This window comes from Anopheles coluzzii, chromosome 3 (assembly GCF_943734685.1).
Source record: "Anopheles coluzzii chromosome 3, AcolN3, whole genome shotgun sequence".
Taxonomy (NCBI): domain Eukaryota; kingdom Metazoa; phylum Arthropoda; class Insecta; order Diptera; family Culicidae; genus Anopheles; species Anopheles coluzzii.
Window position 1 is genome coordinate 85,054,750 of NC_064671.1, and position 22,473 is coordinate 85,077,222.

The 22,473-nt window shown below is 42.4% G+C and overlaps 1 protein-coding gene across 1 annotated transcript in view; it reads left to right on the forward strand.

The window, feature by feature from the left end:
• The window catches only part of LOC120959031 (protein sine oculis), a 29,452-nt gene that overhangs the window by 1,530 nt on the left and 5,449 nt on the right, over positions 1-22,473 (forward strand). Inside the window, exons 2-5 of the mRNA XM_040382152.2 lie at positions 11,401-11,611; positions 16,615-16,742; positions 16,939-17,043; positions 18,341-18,396. Of these exons, the coding sequence (XP_040238086.2) occupies positions 11,401-11,611; positions 16,615-16,742; positions 16,939-17,043; positions 18,341-18,396 (500 nt within the window). The remainder of the gene's footprint in view (positions 1-11,400; positions 11,612-16,614; positions 16,743-16,938; positions 17,044-18,340; positions 18,397-22,473) is intronic.

Below are 22,473 nucleotides of genomic sequence, written 5' to 3' on the forward strand. Positions count from 1 at the left end.
GATACAATCGAACAGTATGTATAAACAGGGCTGCTCTTCTTATTTTTTCCGAATTATTTTCGATTCTTCGTGGGAATGGCCCAAAAATATGTCGAAAGTGGTGAAAAAATCGTAAGACAAACCCAAAACACTATGGAAATCAACCAAAACATCATGAGAAACCCTGTAACACACATTTCACATCTTTTTCTTCTATTTGGCGGTACTTCATACGAGGACATGCCGGCGTATATAGGTTCTCGAGGCTTACATTGAACATTGATTACATTGATAATCTTTAAGAAACGTTACAATGTATTTATACGCCAATTTCATTCTAGTGAAGCAGCGATAAAGACCCTAAAGCGATCCTAATTCTCAGTAAATGAAGTGATTGTCCCTATAGGCATTGTATTTTATAGCTGCAAGAACATAACTGTTTATACTGTACTATGTATAATTTCATATTTCTTGAATATGTTAAGGTTTGTTGAAAATAAATTTTAGAAAGTTTAAACAATTTACCTATTGTTTGTTAGTTACTCTCCAAAAAGGGTTTATAATTGAGTTGAATCAAGATAAACGTCATAGGAAAGTTATTGTATATTGTATATATTGCCTGGTTATTGTATATTGTATTTAAGCATAAATAGATCATCTACCCTCTATCATCTAGGGGCGGTCCCGTGGCGCATAGTCGTCATCTCGAACGACTCAATGTCAATGACATGTCTGTTATGGGTTCAACCCTCATATGGACCGTCTCTCCGTAGCACGGAATGACCATCCGGCTGGGTAGTACTGAATAAAGTCTCGAACTCCTGAATAGGCTGGTATGTCCGCGTAGGACGTTTACGCCAAATAGTAGTAGAAGATCATCTGTAAGGACTTCTACTTCTACAGATTTACTTCTAAGATCATCTGCAGATTTGGTTTACTGGTGTTATTTTAGCTTTAGTTATATCCTTTGGAATGTTCTATCCTTTGAATTGTTGTTGAATGCTCTATCCTTTTGAGGAAATTTTTGAATTGTTACAAACATTTATATTGCAAAATCGACAGAACTGTGATGCTGCTCTGTGTGATCTTTATATACTTAGATCCGACATCCATAAACGTTAAAATAAATTCGTATTATTCATCAAATTGTACAAAGCAACATGATTACATGATTATTTAGTAGCTGTTGCCAGGTTGTGAGGGGGTCCTTAAAAAAGACCCTGTTGAACAGTTCTACATAACCTCCCTTTGAGGCTTTTACACATGTTAATCCGTCGCTGATGATTTACTGATGCCAGCGGCTATACGTAGCAAGTAGCATTTTATATCGATAAAATTGCACATTGTAACAGTGGAGGGCAGATGAATTTTGTACTAAGAATAACATGAGTGCATACGATCTATAAGATAATTTGATAAATTAAATGCATATAAAGACTATTCTTAACTCAATTTCCAATGCCAAAAATCTCATTGTAACATTGTGAAACGTTTGTTATGAGGATCAATTTGTTTGATCACACATTTGAAACGATCACACAACTACAAATACATAATTCTGGATTTCTCCTCAAAAGCTAATTAATACACTTTCAAATCTATTCTTCACACTTTCATAAGTGCCAAGTTCGCTAATTTGTACCATCTACACCCCTTAGCGTGCACGTTTTGTTTTGCCATTAAACATCACTGCTTATTGCTCCTTCCTTCCGTGAGTGCACCATTTATCATCAGTGCGCACACAGTCGCCCGAAATACGAGCCCGGGATCATTACGATCGCTTCTCGATGCACAATAATCAGCCATCGAACGATCGCAATCGAACGATCAGAGCTTCGTGGGGAGGTGATGCTGGAGGTGCATCGCGCAGTTACAATAATTTCCATGTTCCCACCTTTAAACTCCGAACCACCACCAAATATTATGCTCACAATTTAACATTTTTTGTGAAGAAGAGAGGGAGAGTAAACCATCGTCAATTGTTTCGTTGGACAGTTTAACGCTGGTGGAAAAGGTGAGCAGAAACACAACAGATTATCGAAATGTGTGCGCGTTTTTTTTTCGATCTTTCTTCCGTTTTCACTGTGCAGCAGAAGGACACGAGCAATGAGCAGAAGTATTTGGACTTTTGGCTCTCTAGCGTTTTATTCTGCTGCTGCTTCTGCTGCTGGCCAGAAATCGGGAAGACGATAAATTTACACGCCAGCCGTGCCTAACCTTTCCCCGCGGTTGTGTCACCTCTTTCTTTTGGGAATGTTTATCTTTTCTTTCCCAAACGATCGGACGATCGCGACTGTGCGTCTGTTTTGCTCGTAGTTTATCCTTTATTTTTTTGGCTTTTTCTCTTGTTTTACCACACCTTCATCGGTGTGTGTGTGTGTGAGTGTGTATTGGACATTTGCCGGTTACGCACGATAATCGTAAAACATGCTGGCTCGATCGCTTCCACTTGCGTGAAGAATCTGATATCCGTAGCCACACCAATGTTTTAGTGTCAGGTTGTGTGCTTACGCGTTGACCCTACGTTCCTTATCTCTCCTTTTCCCTCTATTTCATTCTCTCTCTGTCCCCGTGGATAGAAAGTGAGAAAAATGGATCATCCCAAGCTACGATGCCGCCGATCGGAATCCCGCACAGGTGAGGCGACAGCGATCGGTCCAACGAAGGGCCCCGTTGGCCACATTCGATCGATATATAGAAAAGTGCGCAAACAAATTGGTCCTGTGTTTTGTTTGTTTTTTTTTTCTCTCTTCATTTGAATGTTCCACCAGAAAGGGCTGCTTTATTTACGACCATCTTCCTAAACGCCCGAATCGCCCTCGCCCTGAACCGAGCACACCGCACACCAACTCCATGGGGGGTGCATTCTGGCGATCCGGGTGACAAGGAAAGGAATCTCGACAAGCGACAATACACACATTCTTGGTCACTGGCACTCGCAGGAGGGGTTTTAGTTTAGCTTCCCTTAACTGTGTGTGTATGTTTGGTGTGGTGAACAGCATTCAAATCCTCGGGACACAACGAGGGAATTAGAGAAAACTAATTACCGCCTAACAAGGAGGTGATTTAGAAGGAGGATAGCGGTGTTGGTTGCTAACAGAAGATGGTGAATAATTCTTGTGAATGACAAGTGATCGTATTTGATTGTGTTGAAGCGATCATGCAGGTTGGTTGGTGGATCAGCAAGCCATTGTAACAATTCACATTTACAGTGATCTTACGAGTGAGTAATTGCATCGGATCGGTTCAAAGATGACCTATGACCTTTGGCTCTTAATGCTGTGTTTTAGGACAAATATTACCTCTTTCTGAGTGTATTTTTTAATGCCCTGCGTAGTGAAATTAAATTAATCTAGCTGTTTTTCAACAAAACTGGTGCGTTATTCTCATTTCCCTTCAGCTTGGCTACAAACAAACTTTGTTCGTCTTTTCAGGATGAGGTGTACAAAAAGGAACAAAGGTCGTTTTTAAACCGTTGTTGGCTAAGTCTTGGATTCTAGGCTCTGATGAGATTGGCTTATGTCTAATATGCCAAATGGTTATTTGAAGTATCTAAAAACCTTGGGAATATCGAAAGTATCTGCAGAATTTTATACATTTGATAGGGTCTTTTTGAGTTGAGTACAAACAAACATTTATACAACCATCGAGTGAACAAGGCAAACTGGCGTCAATTAAACGTTAAATCGGAGCATTATCATTCAGATGAGATGAGGGATGATAAAGTTGCTTAAATTCCTTTACTTTGAGTAACATTTTGCAGCTCATACCAGGCTTTGCAGCTGTAAAGATAATGTTACAAACGTGATCAAGGAGGGATTTTGCAGACTTATTTGGTACAGTATTCGTGAGGAAACTTGAACAATATTAATCCCAAAGCGTTTAAACTATCTGTTCAAACCATAACTAAACAAGTACTTCAAATAAAGTCTATACGCCAGCTTACTTTTGACCGATCACTGATGACATTAATGTGATGGTAAGGGTCATGCAAAAATAAAGCACGACATTTATTTCCGTTGTTTGAATAAACAGTTTTAAACAGTTCTCGAACGAAATGATATCCTTAACAATCCCATTTCGACCTCAGATTTGCAAAAAAGACAATTTAATTTGGAACTATGAAATGAGCTTAATAAATGAAATGAGATTACCTAAATCTTACAGACCTTATGCAATTATGGTACACAATGTATATCCTCAAGTTCAAACACACTTAGAATATTTAAAAAATATGAGATAATCTTTATAAAGATCCTTATAAGCGGTTAGTGGTTGAGAAAGATCTCTAATTTCGATTTGGTATCAAAGTTCCTTATTTTTAGTCAATGAAATGTAGATAATTTAACAGAAATATCATTTAGCGATTGGAATAAAGTAAAGGAACAGTATTTGAGCAATTGATATATAAGTTGTGGTGATGATTATGACGATGATGAGTTCCAACTCGTGGTAAATCCTGTGAGAAGAAGTTAGCAGCATCAAATGACTATTGTTTGTTGGATGACGATCGTGAACAGCACTGAAGCCTAGTTCGATTACAAAAATCATTGAGTAGACTTGGTTTCGTCTCATTTGGGATGATATGGTGGGATCTAAGATAATGTTTACTGCATATGATCATATTCTTTAATATTCATCATTACCGTTGTTCTCTTCTAGTCTCCAACTTAAAGAATATCTGGGCAATGATCCCGATAAAATTCGAGTGATTCGTTACTGAAATACTCCAGCTTCTACGCTTCAACAACGGCAATGAGCCCTAGAACGGTAACGGGATGGATCGAGAAGCAAACAGTCCGCACCCGAACCCGACGTTAGCCTTTTTGATGGCGTTCCGGTGTGTCCCGCTTGCTTTCTGTGCCCCCGCCGTTCCTGGTATGTCTCTTCGACAAACCACACTGCCAGGCTGTGGGGTTTGGCTGTGTGTACCTGCGTGTGCGCTGGTCGATGGCCAGATTCAGTGTGCCGGCTTCCTTCGCTTGCGAGGGGAAACCGAACGGTAATTCGATACCATTTGCCAGTTGGTCGACGTATGCCCCCGGACCCACGACTACCAAGGGCCCGTCATTTGAGCTCTCCTAGGATGTGTGTGAGTGTGTGCCCGTTTGAAGCGGGTTTTGGGGTGGAAGCGAGAGGAAACTCCCTCTGTAAAAGAGACACGCACCGCCACACAAACAATTCCGTTTCGCATAAAACACTAGAACCTCGTGTTGTAATGTGTTTTTTTTTGTCGCCATCTCACGCACACCAATCGCTACGGTGGTGCAATGTGCGTGGCCTAGGTTGAATCAAATGCATCGTACAGTATAATACAGCTACAAAAAAAGACGGGGGAACTAACTAACCAACGATTTTTGTAGGCTTTCCTTTGTACGAACGAACGAACGAACTCGCAAGCAGGGGAAAAAGGTGTGTCGATGTGTTTGTTTGTTTTAGGGAATTTCATATTTCGTATCCAAACGTGGAATGAATCCACGGTATGAGATAATTCATCGCCAAAAACCATTGACTACCACACCAACCAACCAACCAAGACCCAAAAAGGGGTTAATTGGCTAACAACATATGGTTTCAAGCCGCCGCCGAGAAGATGCTGCCACTTACAGAGGGAGGGAGAGAGGAAAAGAGAGATCAGATGGAGATGGCATCCTTTTCCCAAGCCCTGGCGGTACCTTTTCGTGTCCTGTTTGTCAGCCCTTTACCAGCAGAGTAAATGTGTTAAACAGATGATTGTTTACCCTTCCCCTTTTGCGGGAAGTTGCTTCCCCGGCATCGCAAAAGTGCTTCATAAACACTTGAATAGGTTTACGGAGTTTTACCGTTTGTTGGCCGGAACGCATCCTTCGGGAGGCACACATCGACAGTTTGAAAAGGAATAAGGGAAATGCGTTTAGAATTTTAACATAAATATAAGCTCGGCAACGAGTCAAGTAGGTTGGGATGGGATGGGTGCAAATAAGAGGACACTCTGAAGGACACTTGAAAATGATGAGAAGGACCTTTTTAATGGGAAGTCAATCGGATCGAAGCTGTATAGGAAGAGATTTTTTAAAGGATATTTGTTGTATTTTAGGTTGTTTAGCTAAGCGGATAAGGTAACGTCAATAGGAAATTAAAGGAATTAGGATAAAAAGACTTTATAAAAAATAGTCCAAATAAACTAAGAACAGTGAGAAAAGCAAACAAACAATAAAAATATATGAAACAAATGTAGGTAACAAGATACTCATAAGCAATAACAGAAAAGCTTAAAAACAAAAGAGATAATTAAATGTGAAGTTGAAAAGAAATTGATAACTTCATAAAAAAAATAAATCAAAATCTATTACAAAGAAACAAAGAAAAGATAAGATGAATTCCACAAAATAAAGGCATAAACCAAAAATTGAAATAGAAATAAGACAACAAGAAAAAATAAGTACAAGAGAAACTAAACATGATAAGAGAGGTAAAAAGAATAAAAGGGTAGTATTAATGAAACAAGCTAAAGAAACAAGAAAAACATGAAAAAAGGGTCATATTGAAAGAAGAAAATTAAAAAGAAAAATGAAACAAATTTTTGAGGCCCATTTGAGACAGTAATCACATGCAAACATGCAATAAAACAAAAAAAATGGTTATAAAATCGAAAAATGTGTCTACAGCTAAGCAAAGCCTGTTTTTGATGTGTCGTGTAAAAAGATCCCCGTATATGCGCCCCAAAATATTGCTCAATAAAACACATGTGTTTCATACGATATGGTATTTAAAAATAAATCCTCTTCCCAATACAGCACAGACCCTAGGTCCACTTCCACTTTTACGCAAATATGCAATACAAAACGGAACTTTGCCATCAAAACACCTATGGCAACATTTTACACACACCGGGGACATGGCATTTTATTACCCAAAACCTTTCCAGACGCGTGAAACGGTCATAAAGATATGAAATTTTGTCGCCCGTCATTTGAGCGACGCGTTGGAATTTAATTCCTCTCAAACAGTTTTCCTTCAATCAGGTTGAATATAGGAAGAAGCACACAGACGGAAAGGAAGGTACATTGGACGCCAACGTTCGTCAGAGATGGGGTAAAGGTGAATCTTGGCCACTACGGCTACGTTGTAGCAAATTTGCACTCGACAAACGTTATGATCGTTAGAATCTGTTACAAAAAAGCCGACTACATCGTGTCTTTCCACTCCTTTCTTTTGCTCCACCTAGCCCAGTCGTCACCGGGCTGAACGGCCAAAATTTTCAGTGGCCCCGGTGTGCTCCGTGTGATTTATTAACTCCGTCCCGTTGGTGTCGCCGCTTCGGTGGGGACGCCACCGACGAGGGGGATTTAAATATAGATCATACAATTTAAATGGTAACGTTGTACGTTTGAATGCAACCACTTCTTCCTCTCTCTCTCTTTCCCCCTGGTGTTACTTGGGGATGGTCAGATGGGTATAGAATGTTGCTCCGAAGTGTGGTATTTGATATTTTAGGGCGCGCGCGAATGTTGCGCGTGAAGCACGTGGTGGCTTGAAGCGAAATGTTCCATTTTTTATGTTGTGTGTAAAGAATGCAGTTTATTTAAAATATTTGTTGGCTTGGTTTGGCTTGTGTACCACTACAAGTGACCACCAATAATTATATGTAAAGATTGATGAAGATTAATCATTTAATTATAATAATTGACTTCATTTCGCATGCTGCACGTTGTCACGTGCTTTTCACATTCCTTGCATGATTGTACCGAACACACCGCTATAGAAAAACACACAATTCAGTTCATTTGTAGTAACTATGTCGCAACCTTTCACCTGACCACACCTGTCCCTTTAAAAAAAAAAACACTGGCCCCAAAACACGGCCAGCTAATCCCAATGTGTTCCTCATTGACCAGTTCCGGCGTAATTTAATACGATCGCGCTTTCGCTTTCGCGACGAACTGTGTGCGCTGTGCACCACCACCGTTTTGTGAGTTGCGAGGTGCGGCTTGTGTCTTATGCAAGCAAAATCGACCACCATCACCACCACCACCAACGACATAAGAAGGACATTTTAAGTCCAACAATCTAATGCCTAACCGGTCCGAAGGGTTTAGGGAACGGGATTGTTAATTTCCGAAAATAATCCATCAAACTGTATAATAATTGGATAAAAAGAAGATAAAGAAGAGTCGAAAAAGAGGATTTAAACATGATAAAAACAGTGAAAAATAATAAGGTAAAACATAAAAAACACCACCAGCATTCAATTCAGGCGAGACACAATTAAACAAAAAAAAATGTGCCAATGCGTTGGAAAAATATTTTCCCACCGAAACAAAAGTGATGCCGGTGGCGATATCTGATAGTGCAGTGTGTTTGTTGCAGAACTGCACAATATCGTACACCGCATAGCTACATGCACACACACACACACACACATTGCATCGTGTGCACGCACCCATTTAGGTTAGCCACCGCGGTGCTGCTTGCGGGCGCCTAGTTGGACATTCGAGAAAGAGGGGAAAGGTTATAGAGGAGGGGCGGTAAGAAAACCGTTGAACGTCCTACACACATTCGGCAACGTTAGAATTACAGTACGTAATGGATGGAAGGTAGCAGCGACGTTTCGTTGCAGGTTGCGGAGGGTTGATTATGGGTTTTGTTTAAAAATTGACATTTTCCATATCGTCTATGGGTTAAGCTTGTAATTGAGTTGTGAGATATTCTTTATGATGTGTGGAATAGAATGGTGTGATATATTTACCATTACATCTCAGATTTGGGTATTGCAGGGTGGTTTTTGGTATGGAAAACGAATGATGAAGTTGAATAAATATCGTAATTGTAATTCCAATTTGGAACCATTGGGTTTTTTGTCTGTTAAAATTAAACGAACTACTAAACTACCAAATGATAACAGTTTTTTGATTGAAATGATGCCATCACCCAACTGTGAACTGACCGTTTGTCAAAATAATCAGGACAGACCAAGTGTTCATAAATTACTACAGGTCGGTATGTCCAGTGTCAAATCTTCGTTTGACATCTAGGGAGTCCAAAGATACTTAGTAACTCAAACATAGTCCCTAGTAACCATAACTCCAATCTTTGCCAATCTTCAAAGAAGTCTCCCACCATCATGGCTACCAAAATCAGAGCTAAGGACCTACCTGTACTCTATCTAGCCACCTTGGGGCAGACCAAGGGTTCAAAATCTACCTAGATTGTAGGTTATAAAATATAAATCGTTTATTCGTTGGCGCACTAGGACTTTTAAAGTTTCAGCATCGAAAATGAAATGCATAGGTGAATATATTTACAAAGTCATCAGAACACGATATGGTAAAACTATGGTAACTATGGTAACTATGGTATGGTAATGGTCAGAACTTCATTTCCATTAAAAAACACGCTTTCCATACACAAGAGGTACAAGAGGAGGATAAGAACTCAAATTTGATTCCATGTAGGTTTGATTATGAGTAAGGGAAAATGCAACATTGACAAGAACTATGAATAGGGGTAAGATGAATTTAAAATTAGTGCAATAACTTCGTCACGTCAGTCCCAGTGATGTCCCTATAGATTGTTTTTTTGTGTACACAGAACTGTATCCTGAATAATAATTGACTTAATATTTTGTCACTTTGTCAAAATATTGTTTCAAAAAATCCCACCAACACATGATTTCTGTTGATTATAATCATTGTGACGATTCCTTTTGATTATCATCATTTCTACTATCATTAAATTAGTACTAAATATCATACCACCCCATAGGAACGGTCTCACCAGTCCTCTCGCATACAATGTTGTCGATCGTTCGCCTCAAGGTGTCACCTTACGTTACCATTCTATTAATTTGATTAATTAATACGCTCGTGCGCACTTCGCTTACGTACGAAAGTGTCCTCCCTGTACGCACCCGCCTTCCCTCGCACACCACATTGCCCATCAATCACATCACTAGCGAGCCAAAATCAACTCTCCATTACCCTACCCAACCCCCTTCTTCACGTGGCGACGGATGATTTCTCGCACCGCAAAATGCATGTAAATGTCAAAAGCACGCTTCATCACAAACCGCTTCCCGGTCGACCGGCAGCCGAAAGTGGTGATATTATTAGCTTACTAAAAGTTGTGCGATACATTGTAGCAGACGCGCTCTCTCTCTCTCTATCGATCTCAAGTCTCGGCCAAGCATCGAGGTAGGGCAAGGGCGCAGCAGGACGCCGCGTACCGTCTGTCGCGTCGAATCACTCATCGTCGCTATTGAGCTAAATTAGTGTAGATCCATGTCCTAATAATCTTGCCCTCATCTTCGCTCCGCAAGCGCAATCCACGTTCACCAACACACATTTTTTCTCCTTTTGCTCTCTTTTATTTCTTGCAAAGATGATTTCATAGAAACGGGAAGAAGCAACAATTTTGGGAAGGAAATGGAACGCGATGGGACGGGAAGATCCGTAAAGATTGGCATCGTAGGGAAAATTAGATTTTCCGTGCTGCCGCTTCCGGTCCGTCCGAAACGTGTTTGTGTGTTTGTTCGTAGAGAAAAATTCAATATCTTTAAAGGCATCCCGTATTGTACCCGGGGGAGTTGCTGGCGCTTCCACGGAGTTGGAATGTCCCTCGGGGACGATAGAAACAAGATACCGGGGACCGAGGTGTCCGTGTTAAGTACCGCTCGTAAGTGAGCAATTTATGCACATCCCTTGTGGTAAAATAATGGTGTACAAATAATGTCATTATGTAAACCATTTCCGGTTGAAAAAGGGCATTTCGAAAGATCGTTTTAAGAGATGTTTTTTTTTTAAATTACATCTCATCTAGTAATCGGTGTGCAACAATGTGCAGCGGCATCGCAGACGGCTACGTTCTTGCACAACTAGTAGTGGCAGGAAGATTCGCGCCATGTGCACCACCGCAGTAGGGTCGTGTTGTCGTAGTAGTAGTCGTCGTCACCGTCGTAGTCGTCATCGGCCACCGCGGCAAACAGAAGATCTAATAAACTTGTCATAACCGTTAACATATGATCGTCAGATGGCTTTGCAAATGGGCCAACCAATGGGAACGGTATCCGTCTCGGGGGTTCTCTTTGAGGAAGTCATCTGTTGGCTCATGAGTTGCGCGAGTCCCAAAACGCACAACGTGTGGTTGATTTATTTTCATTCGCTGTGTTCTGTGTACCGTGTTGGGAGACGCTCTGTTGAGGAAATAGGGCGTAAAACGGTTCTGTAAAGAGGTTGTGGTATCTTTAGCGGTAGGTTATGATTTAAAGCAGTTCGTGGTAGTGTGAGAAGACACGTACATTGCGTACTTGTTGTACAATGTGCGAAACATATCGATAGTAGTTGCGTGTGTCTATACCATACCATGTGGAGGTACATACCTAAAGACGTGGAATTGACAAGAGTTCTGATTTCCCTCCTCTTTTCCGCTTCTCCCTCCGAACAGGTTCTTCAGCAGGCGGGCAACGTGGAACGGTTAGGGCGGTTTCTCTGGTCCCTGCCACAGTGTGATAAGCTGCAGCTGCACGAGTCCGTCCTGAAGGCGAAGGCGGTCGTCGCGTTTCATCGCGGCAACTTCAAGGAGCTGTACCGGCTGCTCGAACACCACCAGTACTCACCGCACAACCATGCCAAACTGCAGGCCCTGTGGCTAAAAGGTAGGTCTTGTTTTACCCAAATAATCGATTCCGTTTTTGCAGGGGGCACCACACCACAAGTGCCAACGCCCTCGGGTTGCCTCTGTCTCGCTCTATCCAGAGCGCAGCGTTTAGAGGGTCTAAAATTATCCCGCCCGCTACTTTGATGCGCTACTCTTTAAGTGAAAACATATGCCGCAACTACCGGCATGTCATCTCGCTACTCGGCAAACCAAGACGATGACGAGGACGACGGACGACAACGTTTCGAACGGGTTAATGTACGGAACGGGGGCATGTAGGCATGCCGTTCGATATCTGGTGGTGGCTGAAGATCTCGGCGATCCAATTACCGAAACCCGCTCACCCCCGTGTCCAGATCCTCAGAACCGGTGCATACAGGCGTGCTTTTTGATGAGTCGCGTCAACTCAACCGGACAGCCGGATGAGCTCCATGGCAACCATCCTCAACAAAGTATACAAGTAGCTCCTCACACAGCCACACACACATGTGCTCCATCGCTCTCTCTCTCTCTCTAGCTCTCTGTCAGTTGGCAGCCTACTACGGTCAAATGCGGGCAGGATTTGTAGCCAAACCTTGCGTCGTCGAATTTGACGGAAGCCTTTCGCTGACGTACAAACGGCACAAGGGTTTGAAATGTCTAACGGCAAGCGCCATAAGCATGTATGTATCAGCAAAGGGGCAAGCGATGTAAGAAACTTGTGCGAAACCTTACAAATGATGTACGCCGGTGTCCGGTGTTAGACGAAAGGGGTTCCAGAGAAATGCTGCACACGCACACGCACCAAGAGAGGTTGAGTGCAATTGCCGACTTCTACCGGGCTTAGGTGAACGCTCGTCGCGGTGGTGTGTCCCGTTGCCTCTGTATGAAGCCCATCAGCAAGCGCTTGAATCAGTTTGATTGACATTTAATTTTATGATCGATCGATTTGTGTTGCTTTTTTTTCGTCTTTTTTTCTTCGGTCCATTCGATTTCACTTTGTTTGCTCTACAATTCTTCCGAACCGGGTCTCGCTGGACGAGGAAACAAGTCTTCCGGAGCAGGCCACTCGAATGCGATAAGCTCGATCTGTCGTCGATTGTGGCTTTGTTGGTTTTTGGACGGGCGGGTGTGGATTGGATTATTCGGGATCGGTTTAATTTCCTAATGCCACTTCTAACGCTGGCTTGGGGTCTTGGAAGCGACATGCTGCGTCCAGTGTCGCTACTCACGTGCGTCTTCCGAGAATGTCGCGAGAGGCAAGGAGACTGAAGCCGCGGGTTTGCAGCTTCCAAATGTCCCGCTGTCTGTGCTTTGGACAAATATCTTCGATACTGGACGGAGGACCCGCGGGGTTGTTGGAAACCTGTTTGCTTGAGTCCGAGTGTCGAGACAATCGGGAGAGTGGGAGAGAGAGAGAGGTGGAGTGAGCAAGAATTCGAATAAAACAATAATAAAAACCTCAGCGTGTGCTCGGACAGTGCCAGAAGGGGGGGAAACGCCAACACCACCACCGTAGTGTCCGTAAGGCACTAAAATATGTCCAAATGGAACCGAACATGAGCACAGAAGCGTCACAAGATCGAAAGATGATCGCCGTACCGTACAAACGTGACCGAGGGTCCGAAAGGAATCAAGATCTGCCTTCGAGACGGGTTAACCCGGACACGGTGCGTACACCCCAGTCCGATGACACTGGCAGTCCGGGTGGGGAACGCAATTATATTTATTTGTCTATAAAAATTATGGACCTTTAAGCATTTTATTTCATTCCGATCTCTTGGCACGGTGGAATTGATCCTGCTTCGTGTGGTAACGAACCACACACACACACACACGCACACGCGATCAACCGAAAACTTGACACCTTTAGCTCGTCCTTTTGGGAGGGAGGGACTGGCAGCGGATGGAAGGTCAGCCAGTTAAAGCGAGCAGCAGCTGACGGGTTCGGGCTGGCGTACGCGAAGATGTATTTTGTCTTAAGTTCCACGAGTTATCCACCTCACCGCACACGCACACACGTCGAGCTCGACGACCGAACGGGGGAGACAGCTCATCTCGGGTGGTCAAACGTATCACGCGCGATCTGATCTGAATGCGCTGATAAGAGGCCTGAAACGCTTCAGCGTTTTACTGTGCGAGGGGGGGGGGGGGGGAATGGATTCGAAGCAAACAGACCACAGGTAACCGATCCGCGCTTGGCGCTCTTTCCTGAAACGTCTCGCCGAGAGACCTCGACATTCCTGCCGACGATTTCCCACTGCCGGTGACACCGTCGATTTGTGCCGTCCTTGCGTGGAGGTTTCGTTTCCTTCTTCTTGCCTACCTTTCCAGGGGTTTCGGGGTCTAGAATGCCCAGCGTTGGTGGCGTCCGAAACCGAAAAACGTGTGACAAATGAAAACGACTCACCCACCGTGAGTCCGTGCGAGTCATCTGTCAGGAGGAAGTATCCTCGTACGCGCGCGCCTTCTTTCTCTCACTCTCTCTCTTTCACTCACTCTCCGACACAATGACAACGAGTGTCAGTTTACATTTTTATTGCTCTCTGGGTGCGTAGCCTCCCCCTTCCTTCCCAAAACGAGCACGAGAGTTGAAAACGAAGCATGCCGTGCCGTTTTCGGGCGGATGGAGACGGATCACTACGACGGGCTGGAGGGTTTGGTTTGCGCGATCACAGAACACAGATAGGATGTTTGTAGTCACATTGGCTGGCGGATCGTTGTGGGTGGTTCTAGGTCTTTGATTACTTAAGGAAGTCTTGAGAAGGAGGGATCGTTGGAGGTCCTACTCCAAAGAATAACGAGCGAATCTTTTCAATTTGTAGAATTTGTAAGTATTTATGGAAGTCTTTCCAAAAGAGTGTTTTGGTTGTTTGTTGCGCCTCTTCTGAAGAATTCTCCATTGTGATTTGATCTTCAGAACCTGTGGAGGGAGCTCCACACTCTTCTCAGAATCGCTTTCCATCCAGCCAACCACCCCGCAAAAGTCAAATCTGTCAATAATTATTTATATGCGTTTCTGATGGCACCTTTTAATTTAGTTAAACAACCAAATTCCCCGCTCGCCTGGAACCGGATTTTGCGTGTCCAAACACACACACACACAGAGACAAAAGCTCGAAGACAGTACAATTTGTTATTCAAATTTCTCTCCACTTTATGTTTGGCGACCGACCGACCGATCGATTTGTTCTCACCAATAAATCAACCAATTTGCGCTTGCCGTTCGGGCCAGGACGTCGGGCTCCCGGGACCCCTTCTATCGCCCCCCCCCCCCCCTTTATGTCAGATGATACAACGCGCGAAGCTTCTATTCACACCAGTTCACACATTGCAAAGGGGTGTAGCTGGGCCCCGGGGTGGACATGTTGGTCGATTTTTACGAGCATCATAATTTAACACACGCGTCCGTGGCCCCGTCTGTAGTAGTTTGGCTGTGTTGATGATGGTGGTATTTGGTATTTGGTTTCGATTGTTTTTGTTGTCGTATGTTGGATCCAACGGTGCCCCTAAGCTGGTGAAAATGGGTCTAATTTTATGGTGCCTGCTACTGAGCGGTGCAGGCTCGCTTTTGGGCGGGTGTGTTGTTTATTGGGTGGGTTTTGATGGACCAGCTTACAGGATATAAATTGCCATGATTTAATTGTTTGATCATTTAATAATTTGGACCAGTTGGTCCTGAGATAGAAAAACTATAGTGGAGTTTACAGCGTTTGCGGTTGTACCATGGTACGAAGATAGAAATTGAATTAGTCATCAGTTTAAACACGTTAAAGTGTTAATCAAGCAACATAAACAATCCACCTTATTTACATTCGCTATAGTCTTCTCTTGGAAATAGTCTGATCTTTTGGATTGTAAAGAAAGAATAAAAGAATCCGCCGAAATCTGATTGCCATCCAAAAGAAGTGCGATCACCAGAAGGATCTCAGTTAGTCTTCGTAATTCGTAAAGCATTATCTGAGCCTTTTGTACTGGGTTTGAGTTTATCAATCCTTGTGTGTCTCATGGTACAATCGTCAACTCGTACAACCTAACAACATGCTCGTTTCTGGGTTCAAGCTCTGTCAAGCACACTAGTGATACAGACAGGCTTTTGATCGACGACGGTTGCTGCGCCAAAAAATAAGGAAAAGAAAAAGAATATTTTAACGGCAATTTGTTACTAAATATTGATACTAAAATGAGAATAACTTTCTTATCATATATTCCTTATCCACAGATTGCTGTTTGATTTGGGCCTGAGTATTCTGAGCAGTATTAGTAACACGGTTATTTGTGTTGGCTTTAATTAGGTTATTCGTCTGCTCCTTATTATAAGTGACAAGTTTATTTCCTTTTTTATATCATTACCAGAATTCTTGCTAGAATAATCTTTGATTACAAAAGTTTCTAAATGAGATTTGAATAGCTCTGTATTTTTCATCAGAATTGAAATTACGTCCCCAGAGTTTAGGTTTAGGTTTAACTCCAAACTTTTGCACAGTACATCTTGTGTAGTTGGCTTTTAAAGATAGAGTTATGCTAGCTTATGTTTTTGAATAATATGGGCGATGGAGATCTGTAACTTTCACATCTTTCCTCTTAAGAGGCGTACGGTGATCAGGATCTTGTTTTACCCTTATAATCATAATCAGTCCTGTGTATGGGCGACCCAACACGTAGCTCAAGCACGTAGGCGCTTGAGACCATGACGTGCATGTTGTTTGGATAGTTCAATCGCAAAAAGGACTTAATTTCAAAGGTAGAAATCATAAGCCAGTGGTGAATTAAACAACAAGTCTCCATCATGGCTTTAAGCAGTCATTTAACTAAAATATTTGGATAGGTTCTTTGAACACAATTGTTTATAAATATTTCGAAACATTCCTCTTTTGTCGACTAAATTCTGAGGCGACATGACAATGACATTCAAAGGAACATTCAAATAAATGCCTGTTTTATCATTTCAGTAAATTTCTCAGTTATGTGACAAAGTTCTTATTTTTTTAAACGTACTAATCTTTCTCTTCCACTTTCCAGCACACTACGTGGAGGCGGAAAAGCTCCGCGGACGACCATTGGGCGCGGTCGGTAAATATCGCGTCCGGCGCAAATTCCCACTGCCACGCACAATCTGGGACGGGGAGGAAACGAGCTACTGTTTTAAGGTAAGTTTTGTTTCCATCTTTTTGTTTTCCATAAAATGTGATAGTGCAAAATCTTGTTCAACAACAGCGAGGATCAACAAATCCGATCAATCGCAATCGTCGTTGATCACCAACCCAACGTTTCACTGATTCTGTTTCTAACATTCCATTTGGGTTCTTCTCTTCTTTTTGTATCCCTCCAACATCCAACCTGAAGGAAAAATCAAGATCGGTCCTGCGCGATTGGTACACCCATAATCCTTACCCATCGCCGAGGGAAAAGCGAGAGCTGGCCGAAGCAACCGGATTAACGACGACGCAGGTAAGTTGCCCCTGTACAACACGGGGCATATGGGCGGCGATTCGCTGTTTGTGGACCTCTTGACGAACTACAGCGTTTCGCGCCATTGCCTCAGTCCGTCCGGAAAGGATATCGAAGGGTTTTCCTGCACCCTTGTAGCTTGCGTTTGTGCTCTTTTTTGGTGCTGGCAAAAGAGAGTTCAGAGAGTTTTTTGTTTCTTTCGGAAGCCATTGACAGCGTCTAGCGTCTTTGTCTCTTTCTTTTTTTTTGTTGGTACTTTGCTGCCACATCCATGGGATCCGTGATAGGAAATTTGATAGTTACGGTTCGTTGATAAGACTGTTGTTGTCTGCATTTTCCGCCCGTACACGGTGCAAAACGGGATGCCTTCAACCTGCTGCTGCTGCTGCTGTCTGTTGTTCTTGGTTGCCTTTTTTCCCTATAACTTGTGTGTGTGTGTGTGTGTGTGTGTGTTTTGTTTCGAAAAAGTTATCATATCCTTAGGCATCTTTCTATCTATTTCTATATTCCCCTATCGGTACAGCCATCTTCTTCGTCACGGGCGTCAAACGAAGCGTGGCGGGGTTTGGTTTGGTGCGTAGAAGAAATTGGATCGGATTATTATGATTACAATTAATAATATCCTTCTGGCTTTTTTGGGCTAGAGACTGGAATCTGGTTTTCTGGCAGACAGTAGTGGCAGATCAGTAGCAGTGCAGTGGCAAAACCCGGGATAAAGAAGTCTGGGATATCCTTTAAACGGATTAACTGGCGTCAGGTCGTCCGGATGAGTCGAATTGTTTCTAGCAGCATCCTTTTGTGGGTTTTGTTTTTGGGCTTTTTTTTTTCTTTCGAAAGAATATGGATCGTTTTCAGAGGCTGACTGTTTTCAGGGTTAATCTAATCAGGAAGATCCTTTTTTTTAGTGCGCAGAGGAAAAGGTATCGGTGATCGAGTTGATATGGATACGGCCGTTGCTCACAAACCTGTGGACAGTTTTTTGGTGTGTGTGTGTAATATGATACAATAAAGATGCAACAGATCTATTTTTGATTCGTTTATTTATTTTTATTTTTATCGCATCTTATTATTACACCAACCGAACTCTCATCTAGAACAATCAGACCCATTTTACAAGACGTGCTCTATTCATCCCTCCTCCCTTTCCCCATACATCACACACTTAATAAGCAGGACCCTTAGCACATTACAACACAATGCAACCAATTATAACACACATCATGTTCCCTTGCCCTTGATTTGTCTTAATTTGTTTCCTTTTCTTCGAACGCATCGTTAACGCTTCCCTGTTTTGCAGGTTTCGAATTGGTTCAAGAACCGACGACAGCGCGATCGGGCAGCTGAGCACAAAGAGTAAGTACCGTCTTCTTCTTCTTCTTTTTTGGGTGGTTGTTCATTTTGGTTGTTCTAGCCTGTTGCTGTTGCTCCAATTGTGTGAGAATTGTGTATAGATTTGTTCGATCGAAAGGCATGCATTGATTACGATTTATGAACAATGGAGGAAACTGTATTTCGTTTAAAACTGATTGACGGAACATAAACTAGGGCTTGCTCTGATGCATTTCTTAATTAAGGAACTTGCTTGAAGTGTCAATTTGCACTTGAGTTTGACAAGCTCTATTGTTTTCTCATTCTCTTTCTTCCTCGTATTTGGTTAAATATCCGTTTTTGGTATAACTCTGTCACAAGGCCACTAATAGGTTTGTTTATTTATGACTAAATGGTTCATCCTCTGCAACGGTTTATAAGAGATTGAAACATAAAGTGGAACAAAGAAGTTGTTAAGATATACAACACCTTATTGCTTCTGATTGTGTAAGCCAGGGGTCTCCGAACTTTTCAGTTCGCGGGCCGCATTGCTTCACAATCAACCTTGTTGAGGGCCATTTTGACGCTACCTTTAGAATGAGTGGAAGTTCAAATCTCGTTTTAATAAGAAAATGCTATTGAAATATATCAAATTTCTGCAGCTTTCTTTTATTGAATCTTGATTTTCATCTTTCAGAAGTAAAAAAAATAATCTGTTAGAAAAGAAAGCTATTTAATTTAACCTTAACCCTGTCCTCGCGGGCCGCATTAAAGGCGCTTGAGGGCATGCGGCCCGCGGGCCGTAGTTTGGAGACCCCTGGTGTAAGCTATTACAAAAGTTTTCGAGGATTGTATATGAAGTCGCAAATACATTCAAATTGGTATGCATGATATTGAAGTTGCATATTGAAACTAGTCATTCTGAGTAACATTTGAAATCAAGCTTTTGTTTAATATCAATGGGAGTCAAAATCATAAAACTAAATACTAAAATGATTCCAGTTACCAGCTTGTTTGTATGAAACATTCTGTTAAAATTCGTATATAAAATAGATTACTTGTGTGTCAGCATTGAAAAACCATTGTACGATTCAAGCATTGTATTGTTTGTAGGGTGTTTAATGAAGTTCGTCATTTGTGTGATTTTGGAACCTCAGTGCAATCCTTTAAAAACAGCCTTAGAAACGAATTATTAAGATGATCTTTCTACTTATCATAAACTAATATTAGACTTAAGAACATTCACACGGATCCATTGTTATCCATTGAACGAATAATAAACAATTAAACAATATACAAGGAGCGGTTCCGTAGTAGAGTCGTGAACTCGTGAAACTCAATAACATGACTGTGAAGGATTCATGCCTAATATGGAACGTCCCTACTGTAGCCAAGGACTAAATTTTCTGCTACGTGGTACTGAATAAGTCTCTCTGTAAAGGCCGGCATGTCCGTGTAGAAAGTTACGCCAAATGGTAGCATACACGAATTTATATGCTTTATTGTTTTGTTTTTCTTAGCTAAATCGTTAATGGATGTTCTTAACCTTCTTTTTTACAATTTTTCTATGGTTTAATGTTTAATGTTTAATGTAGTATATGTACTATGTACTATGTAACAGACACGGATTCAAGGTTTATTCTGAGTATAATGTGCAAATTTAGACAATTTCCTATTACATTCCCCATTGTTTAGCATTACATTATCCATTGTAGAGTATAAACTCTTTAAAAAAAATCCTAAAATTTCACCAATATTTCGATGCATTGGAAAGTGCACTCACTGCAGCCACTGGTCGTTGCATTGTATTCAAGCTCATTGCTTGAAACCATTCCGTCTGCTCACCGACCGTAACTACCTACCGGCCCCGGGGCAGGAACACTGACAATTCTCCAGGAACTGCCACCTCCACCACCTCTTGAGCAGTCCTGAGCCGTCTCGGAACACCCGTGTGCCCTCGGCACACGGAGACACTGCTGAAACTAAAGAAGCCTCGTAATGGTCCCTTTCTATCGTTCAAACAACGCAGGGCCATCGTTAAACATACACACACACACGAAGGAAACCCACCGATACCGTTTGCAAGAGCGTCCTAGGAGCGTCCCGGGACCGGGACCGGGACGAGGGGCAGCACGGTAGCAGGGAGATAAATAAAATGTAAATAAAAATATCAAATTTCAGCCACAATATGGATTTTTCCTCACAATATGCGCTGTGTGCGGGTGAGGATGATGCCCGCCCGGAGCGAGGAGGGGGGGGGGGGGGGTACCATTTTCCCACTTTCTACCGCCCGCACGGAAGCTCGGTCCTCCTTTCGGTGCTGGCTTGTGTCTTTTGTTTGTCGGCATGGCTGGCCTTTGCCAGCCAAAGCAGAAGTACCTTTTCGGTTCGTTTCGGTTCAATTAAAGTCAGTCGGGATGGGCCCAGTTTTCCTTCCAGCTCGCATGCGCACTTTGCTTGCTTTGCCCCCGCGTGCATGAAAAGCTTCCCGACGAAGTGCCGAAGGGCTTCGGGCAACTATGCTGTGAACGGTCGGTGCCGGTCTAGTTGTCGTCAGTCGAATGTGGCCCCTCCCTGGCTCGGATCGTATGGCAACATATGTTTTTTTTCTTCTTCTTCCTATGGTTATGCGCTACTTTCTTTTATGACGGTGGCCGATTGATGAATGCAATGGGTTGATTTAAATTGATACGATTTAAGGCGACGTGTGCGGGAACTGTGTCAGGGTTTGTCTGTGAAACGTGTATGCGTTCAACACTTTGTAAGGAAAACACTTTTTTGAATCAATAACCCTGCCGAGCTTAAAAAAGATAATTATAGCTTTTAGTAGTAATAAGAAGTTCAGTCATATGAATTAAAATTAATGTGTTTCTTTCTAAAAAATCTACTAAATGAAAAAAAAAAATTGAAAAAGAATGTCTTACAAACTAACACAATTCTATCACGATTCATTTCAAATCCTGGTCACGGCACCGATTATGATCGTGACAAATTGATATTAAAATCTTTAACATTTACACATGTATGCCGCACCATTGTGGCATGATTTTATTTAACAGCAAAATAAACCCTCAGCAAATGTGTATTGAAAATAAAAACATCCTTTTCACACTTCAAAGCGTAACAAAAACCAATGAAAATTGATTTATAAACAACATCAAATTGCTACCGACCCTTACTGTGATGTGATAATTTCCCATATAAACAAACTGTTTAACGAATGATGCACTTTCTACGTAATGCGTCAAAGGTCCAGGTGTTTATGTTTGTACGATGAAAGTGTCCATAAACAGAGGCACACTGTGAAGCAATACACCATATGGATCAGCTGTTTTAAAAGCGTTTTTTTTTTATGTTAAATCGGAGGAAATTAATTTGCTGCTGCTGTGCTTTAGTGTAATTGTTGGACGATTGTTTGGACAATGATTAAATTCCCCGTTTTTTTGCAAATAAAACCAACACCCTCAATATGCAGCTGGTTGCATCGCGTCACACGCGTGTGTTTTGCATTCCTCGCCCTGTGTATAGAGCGTGGTAAAACCATAACAAAACGAACGAAGGAGCCATGGACGTGTGATGCGCCACCACCGACGCACTGCTTGCAGCGGTTTGCGCACGCTGCACTGTTTGCGGACGCGCAACGAAAGCATAAACAGCATAAAACGCAGCACAAACTTCTGTGCACAAACCTTTCTACGCTGGGTGGAGGGTTCGTGCATGCTTGTTATCGGAAAAGGATTCCGAGAAAGTTCTCGGGCACAACACACAAGAACACGCAGTTTGGTGCAGTTCGGTGCTCTTGCTCGGTGGGCGGCAAAATGTCTCGAGAAGGATTTGAACCTTGGAGGCACAATGATGGGGAGTTTTTCCACCACCTGGGTGGTTGGGTTTGTTTTGTAAGGTGAAACCTGGTGCTGAGCAAAGTTGTTGTTGTGGAAGCTGGCGGCGAAGGAGTTTATGCAGCTTCGCACAACTTGGATGGCGAAAACTTCAATCTTTTGATGTGAAATGATATACTATATTTTTAATTAAATTGCGAATGTGCTCGATCGTTGGGATTGCGCTTTTTTGTCCCAAAGATCTTAAAAGAGAAGTACGAGACACTTTTAAGTGTTCAAAATA